At 36.5% G+C, this 14,917-nt stretch overlaps 1 protein-coding gene across 1 annotated transcript; it reads left to right on the top strand.

Annotated features, from left to right (window-relative positions):
* The first annotated feature begins 4,368 nt into the window (after positions 1-4,368).
* Positions 4,369-14,404, top strand: LOC127811530 (kinesin-like protein KIN-14F). Its single transcript, XM_052351477.1, has 17 exons — positions 4,369-4,610; positions 5,550-5,713; positions 5,806-5,949; positions 7,040-7,399; positions 7,959-8,027; positions 8,178-8,402; positions 8,748-8,829; positions 8,928-9,023; positions 9,104-9,283; positions 10,729-10,835; positions 11,064-11,244; positions 11,376-11,538; positions 11,627-11,880; positions 12,232-12,395; positions 12,480-12,671; positions 12,924-13,633; positions 13,775-14,404. Exons 1-17 carry the CDS (start codon positions 4,370-4,372, stop codon positions 13,938-13,940), a joined length of 3,498 nt encoding a protein of 1,165 aa, XP_052207437.1. The 5' UTR covers position 4,369; the 3' UTR covers positions 13,941-14,404.
* The last annotated feature ends 513 nt before the right edge of the window (positions 14,405-14,917 follow it).

Genomic DNA, 14,917 nt, shown 5'->3' with positions numbered 1-14,917 from the left:
AAATGCATTATAACAATGTCAACTTTGTTATTGTGCCAATACCCAACCAGCATGCATGCTCTTCATAATTATAAGAAGAGAAGGGAGAAGAAGGGACCCCAAATCCATCATCATCACATTGTCTTTATCTTTCCTTATATAATCTGTGCTTCAAAAACATATGCTTTGAAAAAGGGGGGGAGGGGGAGGAAAAAAAAAAAAAAGCCAAAAGAAATGAGCAAAAATATGGATCACTCCCTTGTTATCATTGTCTCATGGTTTTGGAATATCTCTCCCTTTGATTCCCTTGCAATGTAAGTCCCACAATCGCGGCACCATTTTGAATTCACTGCTTTGGTATTTATAGATTCTTTTAGGGTTAGGGTTAGGGTTAGGGTGGCCATTTAAGTGTAAAATTTACCTTTAGATTTAGTGGAGCTGTGATTTGGTTGGAGATGAGAGGGAGAGGGGGGTAGAAGGAGTCCATATTGGAGCAATCAACACTTGCTGCCAATACAAAGAAAGACAAACTACTGTTGATAATATGACAAAAAAGGGACACAAGCAACCATTCCCATGGTAAAAAAAAAAGAGAGAAGGGCATTGAATCAATGTTGTTGGCCTTTGACCTATCCGTTTGGATGCTTCAAACACAAGTTGATTTCTCTCTCACATCACCTTTAACAAAAGCACACTCTTATTGTTACATAAAAAAATGCCACACAAATAATATAAAATGTTGGTATCTTTGCAATTAAAATTTATTTCAAGGATATATTATATATAGACTTTTTTTTTTTTTAATTTGGGGAATTCGTTTTGCTTTAATTCACTCTCCTTGCTAAGTTTTATTTTAAATTATGTCATTTTACCCATTATCTCAAGGTGAGAACAAAAATTCAATTTACCCAAATTAATCGAATCGAACCAATTGAACTTGTTAGTTTGGTTTGATCTTTTCTTTTTTGCATCGACTCATCTTTAAGTTTATTTTAAATTATGTCATCTTAGCCATCATCTCTATGGAAGAGCAAAAGTTCAGTTTACTCGAACTAACCAAATCGAACTGACCAAACTTGTTGGTTCGGTTCAATTTTTTTCTTGCGTCGGCTCGATTCAATTAACTTTTCCTAGAAGTTTGATTTTTAGTTTTTTGGTCGGAAGAATTGAACTAAACGAATCGACCAAACTTTAAAATTATGTTGTTTTAACGTTTATAAAATGACGTCATTTTATTCGATTTTGTGTATTTTCTATCAATTATTTTTGATTTTTTTCATTTTTTTTTGTGTTTATATTTTTTAATCAGTTCGATTCGGTTTATATGGTTTGGGTTCGATTTTTTTGATTATCAATTAGTTTAACTTTTCGAATTAATCGGTCAATTCAGTTTAATTGGTTAGTGAATTTTGGTTCAATAATTAATTTTTTTAATTTGATAATCGAATCAACCGATTGCACACCCCTAATCATCTCTCACCTGCTAAGTACATATCAAAATGGTGTAATTTTAAATATATCCATTTGTATTATGCTTCATATATTTAGGTGTTGCTTAGAGAAAAAAAAAAAGTGAGTAAATTATATGAACTTATAATACTAAAATAAAATCTAGACGACTCCTCCCATTTATCTAATTTTCTTCAAAAAAAGAGATAAGAACTATTATTTTTTTGTAAAAAGTATAAAATATATTGTAAGGTCATATATAATTTATTTTTAAACTTTTGTAGAACAAATTTACCTAGAGATAGAATATCATAAGAGTGATGAATTAGGGTTTAAGTAAGAGTGGGATTCTTCATTCCCGCATATAAGTGGTCCAATTAGTGGGCTACAACATGTGAAAAGACACGTTCAAAAGCTTCCCCTCCGCAATCATTTGAATTGGGGGATCCAACGTTCCTCTTTGGTCTCGCCCTCTTGTTCATTTCAAACCTTCAACGTTCACTTTTTTCCCTTTCCTTTCCCCTCTTTCTTGGCCCTCATCCCATGCCTCTCTCCCCCAATCTCAATTACTGCATCCCACCCCCACTGACTTCCGTAAATTTTCTCACCAACCCATGTTTTTTTCTCTCTCGCCAAACACCACCCAGGACTCCACTGTTTTAATACCAGGGCCAGGAGAATTTAAACAGGAAAGCTGGGTGTCTGGCAGGAAAAATAGATGGGAAAATTTCCACTACTTTTCTCTCTCTCCAAACACTGGCAAAGTGGCAACCACCATAGAGTGTCTCCTATATATTTTTGTACCCACAAAAATTTATATTCTTTCCTTTTTTTTTTTTTTTTTTTCTAGTTACAGCGTTACACCTGTTCCACTGAACTACTGCTGCTTTCGATAACTGTGCATTATTAACTTATATATTATAAGGTTGGGAAAATTAAAATTTAAAAGAAACTGTTTCCTTGATATTCGGTGATGATGCTTTTGAATGCTGTTTGTTTCCTTAATTCTCTTGCAAAATGCCAAATCTGCCATCTTTTTATTTCACCTCTTTTTTAACGCCATTTATTTAATTTCACTGAATCCTCAGCAGAAATTATAATATTAAAATTGGGAACTCTTTCCCATCTTTAAGCCCATCCGTCTGTTTTATTTTTGTAATTATTTAAGATGTAAGTAATTTTTATTAATTATTTTATCTGGAAAAGAAATATAATACGGGGTCGAGGTACTGGGAGGGGCATGCACGTACTATGATTTTGGGAGGATTTTGCCGCCCAGTCCAACGTTAAATGGGTCCCACAGTGAAATCACGACACTTGTCATCATGTGTTTGGGTTCTTCTTACTGCCACGTGGAAGGACAACCTCGGTCTTCGCTGACCCCACTTCTTCTTCACCCCCCCCCCCCCTTTGACGCCGTCTCTCCGTCAGCGCAATTTTCCGTTTATAAAAAAATATTTTTTTATTGTTTGACATAAAAGCAATTGATTTCATTGCCGTCACGCCTCCTGAAGCCAGCAACAATAATGCACTTCTTCTCCTTTTCCACCTTCAGGTTTGATAAGTTATGTTCAGAACGGAAAATATATAGCCTAAGTTTAACACTAAAAAATAGATAAGATATTACATTTAAGCAAACATGGCCTAAACTTAACATTTGAGTGAATATTAATTTATTTCTCATTATATGATTTAAACATTTGAAACTTTCTAGCATGACTAATTTAAAAGTTGGTAGATTCTTAAGCGAGAGTGATACAATTAATTGTAACTCTCTCTCTCTCTCTTTCTCGTCGTCCTACACGCACACTAACACAACATTATCACCACTTGATCAATGATCGCGCATATGTCGTTTTTCACTTTTGATTTTTTTTTTCTGTAGACGATCACATCTCCTGGTCTCTCAGCTTCCGTCAACATTTGTCGTCTCTTTTTGTTGGTGTCTCTTTCTGTTTGTTGTCATATTCCATTGACGTCTGTAGTCTTTTTTTTCTGGCATTTCTCACTCTTTGACGTCTTTTTTCTCTGACATCTTATTTGACGTCTCTCATTCTTTTCTTAATGTGTTATTTTTCTATAGCCCCAGGCACAAATTTAGTGGCATTTGCCTTAAGTCAACTTTGCTTACTAGAAATAACATTGTTTTGATAAATTTATTAATTACATAAAAAATTAAATTAATAAAAATATATTAAAAAAGAATAAACACAGACATTAAATGCTAAATTTAAGTTATAAGAATAAAATTACTTTCCATTTGGATTTTACTTGTTTATTTGTAGTTTAGGTTATCAAATATTTTAAATATTTCTTAATAAAGTGTATAAGAATAAAGAATTATTAAAAATATTTTATAATCTAGATTGTAAAAAATAAATATAACCCGAATTGAAAATAGTCAAATTCATAAAATATTCCTATAAGATAACCCAAATTATAACAATTTTGAAAATAATTTATCCTTATTTTTTTTTTACTAAAAGACCTTAAATATTAAATTCAAATCATAACATATAACTTATTTTTTTTATATATATATCTCCGTTAACCTGCCGTCAAATCTTCATTTCATGTCGAACAAAGCAAGCACCGGGACATTTACTTTGATTATTTCACCGCTACTCTCTCTCTCTCTCTGTATATTTATATATCCTCTCTTGCATTAAATGAGACTCTTGTATTTTTGAATCCTCCATCCACAACCCACGAGAAGCTTGCTTCGCCTTCTACTCCAGATCCGATCCAGCTTTCAACAACTTTACGGCCACCCTCCCCCGGAAAATTCCCACACTATTTTCCGGCGAAGCACAGGTATCCGAAACTGCCCATCTTCATCAGTTTCTTGTTTTTCACACACACAGATAAATATATTCATCATTCGCACCCAGAAATGCAGTGCTTGAAGATCAATTGTTATTGGTAATTCTCTGTGAATTTCATGGTTTTTGGAACAGAAGAAGAAGAAGAAGAAATTGAAGAAAGAATGCCTCAAGAGAGCAGCAATTACTACGGCTCCATATTCACGTCGCCCGGCAAGAACTTGAGAGGGTTGAAGGGTTTGAACTCCATCATCGGCAACAACAACAACAGTAACAGCAACTCTTCCGACGCGTCTTCGTTCGCCGGCGATGAGATCATCAACGACCACGAACTGGCCCAGAGAAAAGCCGAAGAAGCGGGTAAGTTACTTTTTCGATGGTTCTGAAACCGCTTTCTGTTTGACGGCAATATTAGAACTGTTTGTCATCGTCGTCGTTTGAACTTACAAGAAGAATGGAATTGAACGTCGCTGCCTTAATTAGGATTACTCCTCCAACACCCGCTGTTGTTGGGCCGGCCCTGGGTCCGAGCAAAATATTCAATTTCAACGTTAAGTGTATTCAAAAATATACACATACAAAAATACCCTCAAAGAGATATATTTTAAATGCTCTTAAAATAAAATTTTTGGGTATTTGTGTAATTTTAAACATTTCAAAATTACCCTTTTAAAGTAAGTGTTTAAGTAATTAACGTTTTTATATGGCAGCAATCAATTTTGATTAAGCTTAAGATGAGAAGATATTTCAACCAACCAAGGAAGGAAAAAGGAATGAGAATGTTGTTAACCAGCTTATTCCCTATTTCCCATCTAAATTGGAGCTTGCTTTATACTACAATGAAATTAACACAGAGAGCAGGGCATCCAAACGCGGTCTTGTTGTAGTTGGTGGGCTTCCATTAAGAAGAAGTCTAAAAAGAGTCGCTGAGTTGGTGGCGAGGTTGGGAGTCCGGGAATCATGGTTAAAAGGGGAAAATAATAATAATAATAATTAAATTAAAATTAAAGATGGAGTGACAAAATCATGGTGCCCAGCCAGCTCCACTGTTCTTAATTCTCTTACGGGCCAGCCTTGTAGCATGCTGGGCCCGTTTGGGAAAAAAAAAAAAGAATTATATTTTATTATTGCCCATCCAAACAAGGCGTTTCTCTTGCGAAGGAACTGTTTCACGACTGGAACGCCAATCTTAACTTGAGAAGAAGACAAATTTCCCTGGAAAATTGTGATCCACCTGCTTCATCAGATGATTCATTCTTCTTCGTGACTGATATGAACGCTAACTGAATGTATATGCAGCGTCGAGGAGATACCAGGCGGTGGAATGGCTTCGGCAGATGGACCAAGGCGCTTGGGAGGTTCTCCCCAAGGAGCCTTCCGAGGAAGACTTCTGTCTCGCCCTCCGCAATGGCCTCGTTCTCTGCAACGTCCTCAACAAGGTCAATCCCGGCGCCGTCCTCAAGGTCATCCTCTTCCTCTTTCCCTTTCCCTTCCAATCCCAGGCTTCAATTGAAGAAATGGAAAGAGACTTGATTCGCTTGATGTGCGAAAACAGGTGGTGGAGAATCCGGTCCTCGATGTTCAGGCCACGGAGGGCGCGGCTCAATCTGCGATTCAGTATTTCGAGAACATGAGGAACTTTCTTGTGGCCGTGGGCAACATGAAACTCCTGACCTTCGAGGCCTCTGACCTCGAAAAGGTGTTTGAATTTCTTTTCCTCTTTTAAAAGTTCCTCATTTTTCTTGAACCTCACCGAATCTTGTTATATTAGTCTGATTTCAGCATGCTGACGTATACTCTCAGTGTATTAGTATTAATTTCATTGAATTATAAATGATCACCTGTTGGATTTATTTTGCTTGAATATCTCACCAGAAGTAGAAATAAATTCGTGCACTATTGCAATGGAAACAGTGGAGATTCACAATTCATGTGGTGGTATCTAATACTTGTGAACAATACGATATCCTCTAATTCACGGCATGCATTAAAAACTACCCTTCCATCTGTGAATTTGGCCCTCTGCTTTTGAGATGTGTTTCTGTCACTACATTTTAGTTTGGGAAAATCACCTTGCTGAGGGAATCACTTTATTCATGATGTTTTAGTAGATAGTGATGTTTGAGTGATTGAAAGAGAAACTTCGAAGCATGCGTGTATATACTCATGGATGGTGGAATGTCTAATTATGTATGTTTTACTAGTTTGGCTGCAATTGTCACATTAATGAGGCTGTTACAGAAAATGACAGTTGGAACATTCCAATTCTACAGAAATTAATTAAATGAAATGCCAGTAATTCTTGAATTCAAAGTCTGATATGAGATCATCAATGCATTGGATGTTCCTTTTTTTATAATAAATCTTCTCACTCTTAGTTATCAAGAAAACACATTACAAGCCAGTCAAGTTCCTTCAGTACTATTGAGAACATCTTCAATGACTGGCTTTTTTTTTGGTAAGCAAGAATCATATTAATTGAAAAAAAGAATGGCAAAAGCCTACAAACACAGGTGGAGCATACCCCGCACCAATGACTGGCTTCAGGCAGCCTTGGTCTTTAAGTGCATTTTCGTCATGCACCTGTGACCTGTCTATGATTTGTGTTTGTGAAGGAACAAGCAATATGATATATTAAAAATTGAATCTTGGTTGGTGTATGTATGCTTACAAAAGTTTCTAATTATTTATAAGACTCTATTTCTGAAGTTGAATTTATCCCTGATTGATTTAATTAATTTACTGTCCTACAATTCCATTCATAAATTTTGCCGAACTTGGATTTACAGGGAGGCTCCTCAAGTAAAGTTGTAGACTGCATTCTTTGCTTGAAAGGTTACTATGAGTGGAAGCAAGCAGGTGGAATTGGGGTTTGGAGGTATGGTGGGACCGTGAAGATTACATCATTTCCGAAGGAATCTCCACCTTCATTAGTTGGCAGTGAAAGTGCTGACGAGTCTGTGGATGAATCTGAGTCATCACAATATGAACAGTTATTGGAATTTCTTCATCTCTCCAGTGAGGTCTCAGTTGAAGAATCCAAGGTTGCCAATGCATTAACATTTCTTTTTGATGGTTTTGGCCTTGGACTGCTACAGGCATATCTCAAAGACCAGAATGAAATTGAAGACTTGCCTTTGAATGCAATGGTAGGTAAGATCCATTCTGTTTCTGTCCTATAGTTAGCTATTAATTTATCTCTTAGCTTGGCCCGCTATATTTAGTGCACATCATGTGGATGCTGTCTGATACTAGCATTTTGAGGACATATATAAGTGATGAGAATTAGAATTTTATGTAATGTATTAAGAAGGAGCCATGAAAAAATTCAGCAATCTTGAAATCATGAAAGTCCATTTTATTGGATTATACAAGGTTGTTTTTGCTTGAAAATGACATTCAACATCTGATATACTGAAGGGGACAGCAGCTGATGATCAATATATTAGCAGCCAATTTTGTAATGGCCAACATATTTAGGAATCTTCTCCTGTTTGATTAAGATAATGCCTTAGATCTCTGGTATGAACCCTTGATAGTTGGTATAACTATTAGGATGAGCTTTCTAAGACTAGAATTTTTCAATACCTGTTACATGAATTACACTCTTGCAGAATGGATAATGCCTTTAAATATGATGATAGTGGGAATTTTAGCCTAGAAATATATATTTGTGGAATCTAATAGTATTCTGGTGGTGAAATGTAGGTTATTGATATCATACTCAGGAAGGTGGTTAAGGATTTCTCAGCACAGCTTGTTTCTCAAGGCATTCAGGTCATAATAAAAGTTGATTGCTGCAGTTATTGTTCTTGAACTATTTGTATTAAGTACTTTGATGGTATTAGTTCTGTACAACTGCAAAGTTGCAATCATTTCTTAGACTGCATTTGGATGACGTAGATTTTCTTTGACTACCTTCTACAGCTTGGACTGCTTCTGAAGAAAATATTGAAAGGTGATGGGATTCCTCTATCCAAACCAGAATTTCTAGAGGCCATTTCAAAATATCTTGCTCAACGAACTAGTTTAGCACCAAGTGATGTGTCCAAATTCTGTATTTGTGGTGGGAAACGTGAAGTAGTCCACTGCAATATTGACCGCTTTGCTGGTGATGCAGAACTTATTCATCATCAACAGAAACAGCTTGAGGTACAACTGCAGAATAATGAACCTAAAACTCCCTTTCTTCATATATTAAATGGTATATGTATTATTCCTGCATTCTGATTTGCTTTGTTTAGAGACTTGGTGTGGTTAAAATTCTGGAAAATGATTAATATTGTTTGGGGATAATGAGTTTGGTCACTAGTTGATTTGGTGGACATCTACAAGGCCTGAAGTTTAGAGATTACAAAGATGATAGAAGCTAATGGAGGAGTTGTTGGCATTTTTATCTTCTAAATGTCTTGTATATGAATGATTAAAGATATACAACTCTTTCCTGTTTTTTACACCTAATTATATTTGTGCTATGTTTTTATTGAATATTTGTAGGAGCTAAAATCATGTCTTCGAGACACTAAATTAGAAGTCAAGCACATCCAAGCTGGCTGGGATGAGGAACACAGAAGGCTTGGTGAGAACTTAGAGCTTTGGCGTCTGAAGTAATTGCTTAATGCTTATTTAAAGTTATGGATTAAACCTTTAGGAGCTAACACTATTCGTTCTCCTTAGAGCATCACATTAAGGGCCTTGAAGTGGCTTCTTCTTCCTATCATAAAGTTTTGGAGGAAAACCGCCTACTTTTCAATCTTGTCCAAGACCTAAAAGGTGATTCCTTGAATTCTCAACGTAACGTTAGTCTGTTTAATGAAATGCCTTCTCATTCAGCGGATTTTTCTATCTGATAGGAACAATTAGGGTCTACTGTAGAGTTAGGCCCTTCCTACCAGGACAATCCAGTGGGCAGTCAACAGTTGATTATATTGGAGAAAATGGAAGTATCATGATTGTCAATCCTTCTAAGCAGGGCAAAGATGCAAGAAGGGTGTTCAATTTCAATAAAGTCCTTGGAATGAATGTGACCCAAGGTATGTTATATTTCTAAAGAATTATTTATCTATTTGAAAGTACTTAATGATGCTATCCATATGGTGAACTTCCTTGATCTATGATGGTTCTAGTTAAGTAAATCAAATGCAAATGGTTGAATGTTTGAAGTAGTTTTCTGATGTGGGACAATAGGAAGATGAGAGATTAAGAAGAAGAGAAGCCAAGAAGAAGGAAAAGCTGAGAGAGGGGGAGAGAGAGAGAGGGAAAAATCATATTATTCAATCATCCAAAGCTGAATAAAAGGTCACATTATGTTGCCTATTTATAGGCAATTAAAAGATAACCTATCTAAAGATAACAACTAATCAAAATATGATTATGATCTCTAAAATCAAATATAACTCTATCTGATCCCTAAATCAAATAGGCAATATAATGTAACCTTTTAAAATCAAAACAAAACAAGATAAAACCTAATCAAAATCTTATTTTTAAAATAAAAATAGAAATTATCCCTATCATTCTCCCTAGGTGGGAGAAAAACTTGCCCTCGAGTTTTGTGAATCTAGACTTGTGTCATTAGTAGTCGAGTATTGTTGTCATCACCAACTTGCTCAAAGTAAGATAAACTTGCTGCTTCCATGGCTTGATGGCTTAGTGATGAGGATTGTGATTCTTTGCCATTGCTATGGTGATGGTGGTTTTCATGGACTCTATGTGGCTGTTGATGGAGGAATGTTGCTGTGTGGCCTTTGCTGTGTGCTGATGACAATGATGGTTCGGTGATGTAGAACAGATGGAAACCGATGAAAATTCAGAATTGAGTTTTTCTCTAATAAATACCAAATTTGATGCTGGACAATAGGAAGGTGAGAGATTAAAAAGAAGGGAAGAAGAAGAAGCTGGAGAAGAGAAGAAGCTAGAAGAAGGAAAAGTTAAAAGAGAATTGCAGAAAGTGGGGAAGAAACAGAAGAGATTAAGAACAAGAAGAAGAAGAAGAAGAAGGGAGATGAGAACACACAGAGAGAGAGAGAGAGAGAGAAATCATATTATTCAATCATCCAAAGTTGAATAAAAGGTTACATTATGTTGCCTATTTATAGGCAATTAAAAGATAAACTATCTAAAAGATAACAACTAATCAAAATATGATTATAGTCTCTAAAGCCATATATAACTCTATCTAATTCCTAAATCAAATAAAATTTTATTATCTAGCATTTAAAACAAGTCAATTTGATCACGGATGTATTCCCATCACACAGCTGAAAAGGTTTATGAAATGAATGCTAAGCAACTTTACATGCTGTTCTTGAATTATTGCCATGCTGGTATTGGGATGCCCATGTAGCACAATTTGTGTTAGAAAGGCATAATCAATTTGTGTTGGAACTTGCAATATTTACATTTTCCTTTTCCCTCTCTTTAGGTGCAATAGATACTGGTAAAACTTCACCACAGTGATATCTCTATCTTTGTGCAGAGCAAATATATGCAGACACTCAACCATTGATCCGATCTGTTCTTGATGGTTACAACGTTTGCATTTTTGCATATGGACAGACTGGCTCGGGGAAGACATACACAATGGTAATATCAAAGAATTCAATCACAATCTGTAGCATAGAGTTATTTTACTTAACTGTGCAACGCAACAATCCTCATATGAGATGTACATTTTGTTTGAATCATGCCCTTTTCCTATGGCAACCAATGGGCTTCTGATTTCATGAATTCTCTAAAAGTGTCCAATCCCATTTTTGTATCTGATGTTTGTCTCGTCCAGTCCTTACCATCTTTCTGTCATTCACTTTTCAGAGTGGTCCTGACTTGGCAGCAGAACAGACATGGGGTGTAAATTATCGAGCTCTACGTGATTTGTTTCAAATTTCAAAGACAAGGATGGACATAATAGAGTATGAAGTCGGAGTCCAGATGATTGAGATCTACAATGAACAAGTCAGAGATCTATTGGTCATCGATGGATCTAATAGACGATATCCTTTGATAATTTGCTTATTTGCTTAACTTGTTTGAATCTCCTTGTCCCAGTAATAGCTTAAATTGTATATTTTCCAAGAGTCCCAGTAATCATCTGCTGCTGTTCTTACACCTTAACTACATGCACATTGGATATACGGAACAACTCTCAATTGAATGGCCTCAATGTGCCTGATGCATTCTTGGTTCCAGTTAAATGTACTGAGGATGTTCTTGATTTGATGAAAATCGGCCAAAGAAACCGTGCTGTGGGTGCTACTGCTTTAAATGAGCGTAGTAGCCGGTCTCATAGGTATGCCCATTGTACAAAAGATTATTGTATTTTCTCAATGCCTAATGTTTGGTGGATCTCGATAATTGTCTCTTCTATTGGTGCTCAGTGTTTTGACAGTCCATGTCCGAGGAAAGGAGTTAGTTTCTGGATCCATATTAAAGGGTTGCCTTCATCTAGTGGACTTGGCTGGAAGTGAGAGGGTGGATAAATCTGAGGCTGTTGGTGAAAGGTTGAAGGAAGCCCAACATATAAACAGATCACTCTCTGCACTAGGAGATGTCATTTCTGCACTAGCACAAAAGAGTGCACATATTCCTTACAGAAATAGCAAGCTCACTCAAGTCCTACAAGATTCTTTAGGTATTGGGATTTTCTTATGCTCCTCTATAACCAAATGCCTGATAAAGAGATTAACAGCACATCATAGTAAATGAAGAAGTTGTGAATTATTTATTCCCATGTTTTAAGAGAAAAAGTATCAAGTTGTGCAAGGGATAGTTTAGATTTTTATCCATGAAAAATGTAGCGACACTGCTGGGTATTGACTCAAATTTGAATAATCAAATGGCCAGTGTTATTATTCACTTTGCCTTTTATTCTGGAAAATTGTTAAAAAAAAAAAAAAAGTTTTCTTTTGGAGGACTTATTATTGTCAAGAGAGCACATATTTTCTTTTAAATTGAATCTACATGATCCAAATTGTCTTTGTAGGTGGGCATGCCAAGACATTGATGTTTGTTCATATAAATCCTGAAGTTAATGCCATTGGTGAGACCATTAGCACCCTCAAGTTTGCAGAAAGGGTTGCTTCAATAGAGCTTGGAGCTGCTCGATCTAATAAAGAGACTGGTGAAATCCGAGACCTCAAGGAAGAGGTCTGCTCTTGCTCAATCCCTCGTTATAGTTTTTTGATTGAAATGTGACTGAAGTCGGATCCTTCTCATGCGCTATCATTTCAGATATCCAATCTCAAACTCACCTTAGAGAGAAAGGAAGCTGAACTGGATCAATTGAAAAGCAACACCACTCGTACAATAGAATGCCAAAGAGCACGCGCTGCTTCACCTCTGCATATGCCAAAATACAGTATTAATGGCTCCTTAAAGCCTGAAGCCCCTCATCGCTCTGTTGATGATACTAGAATTTCCGAGGTAATGGAGCCATGTTGGTTAGGTGTTTCAAGCTTGGTTTACAAATTTGGAGATTTCGTGTGGATCTGGACTTCATGCATCCCCAGTGAAAATAATTACAATTTGTTTAGAAAATACTTTCTGCGAACTTAAAAATGTCAATCCATGTTACGTTAATCTGGTTTCAATTTTCTAGTTTTCAGAATTGCTAGACTAGTACGAAGAAATTATGCACTTATATTGTCTGTCATGGGGCAAAATTTTGAGTTTCAGGTAAGGAGTTGCTCTTCAGGGAAGCAGAGGAAGTCTCGTTTTCCCTCAAAGTTCTCAGACAAAGACACTATTCCAAAGATGCCTTTCCTTGCTGAAGAGAGACTAGCGAACTCTGGCAAAGCAAGATCACCATCCCCAACTGCGAGGAGATCATTATCAACCGATAGGGGGAGTTTAATTAAAGGTAGAATCAAGCCTGAAACAATTGAGAACCAACCGATCAGTAAACTCCAGTTTCCTGTCAGAGTTCCTGTCAATAAATCTGTTGCTACACTACCCGTCATCCCATCCATAGAGCACAGCACGAGAGGATTTTTGGGTACCATAGAGGTACCGAAGCAGGATAACATTTCCGATGCATTCTTCAGCTTCCAAAGGGCCATCTCCAAGAAAGTTCATCCAGAAAAGGAAGAGCAGCAGCAGTTTAAGCAAGTCCTTAACGTGAGGCAAGGGGGCATTAGGAAAACCAAGCCCGAAAATAAGATCAAGGCTAACAATCAACTGCCAGCCAAAGTTCAGAAGTCTGATGTCCCTGCCACATTGCTTTCTGACATGGACAACATCGGTGGAAGGATGGAGGAACCTCGAAAGAGCGACTTCTCTGAGCCAGAAAATGAACAGGGGCTTGCTGTATCACCGGTGCACAGCACCATGAGGGTGAAAAAGCTTCAGAGGAACTCCTCGAGGAATTCTCAAAATGTCGAATCTAGGTATGATCACCAAAGCATATAGTCTGATGACTAAAAACTTCCAAAATAACCCTGACCATGTCATTTCTAGGGCTAGACAATTTCTGCAGGCTAAATTTGCTTTGGTAATTGCATGCTGCTGACATTTTCTTCTTTCTGCAGGGAACTAGGGCAGACAGTGGAATCCTTCCTCCTATCGGGGAAAAACGAGCAGAAGGTTTCAAATGGCGCATTTCGCCATCCAAAGGAAGCCAGCAGCAACCAAGCTATGCCAGAATTCCGGAGGAGCCGGTCTACACCCCGCGGGAAGTTCATGATTTTGCCTTGAGGGGTTGATCGTATTCTAATGCAGCGGCAAGTTTTATTTCCTTGATTCTTTTAGATTTTGTACAGAAACAAATCGATATTGAAACCTGAGATGCTCGGTGTCTTTTACGAAGATTGAGAGAAGACGACGGTGAAGTCACTGGACCCCCCGGAGTTGATAATGGAAACCTTTCTGCTAAAAGCCAATTTTTGTGCGGCGGATTTCATCATCATCATCATCATCATATATATATATATATATATGAGAGTATCTGTAATTAACATCTAAATTTTTCTAAATCTGTACTTTTGTGATCTTTCTTGTGAGCCAAACAAGTGATGTGCTTGCTGTAATAATTTATAATCTGCTGCTTCTATTATATTAATTAACTAATCTTTTTTCTTCTAGTTTTTGCTGTGGCAGAATGCACAAAGGCATGCTGCATCAGCATTTCTGGAACAGAAGACTCTCATTCTTTGGAGTTATAGTGCTTCAAATTTCTTATCACTGCCCTCTCTCTGTCTCTCTCTTAACAAAGTAATTTTTGGGTTTGAAATTCAAACACTCGAGAGACCAATAAATATGTGCTCCAATCGAGCAAATTGACTAAATGAGAAAAATGGTGTCGGTACACCTGAATTTGCAATTTGAGGTCTACGAAACAAAAATAGTGATTTGCTGTCTGAAGAAAGTACTCAACTTGTCATTCCAAAATTCATAAAGTACTCTCTTCCTTCCAAGGCAAGGCAAAGAGTTTTTCCTTCCCTATCCCTCGTTTAAACAAGAGATCTTAAATATTTGGTAAAAAAATCAATTGAAGAGTTGGACTTCGTTTAAAAGAAGACAAAGTCAATTTCTTTATTCTTTATGATTTTTATTGTTTTCTTTTAATTTTCATGAATATTCATTTTTGTATGAAAATAAATTCAGATAAAAAATTCTTTTGTTGTTTCTTAAATTAATTTATATTAAAATAATTTTTAAATCAAAGTAGTCAA

The sequence above is a fragment of the Diospyros lotus genome, chromosome 10, assembly GCF_014633365.1.
Source record: "Diospyros lotus cultivar Yz01 chromosome 10, ASM1463336v1, whole genome shotgun sequence".
In the NCBI taxonomy this organism is placed as follows: domain Eukaryota; kingdom Viridiplantae; phylum Streptophyta; class Magnoliopsida; order Ericales; family Ebenaceae; genus Diospyros; species Diospyros lotus.
Note: the sequence above shows the minus strand (reverse complement) of the source record. Positions and strands in the feature narration are given on the sequence as shown.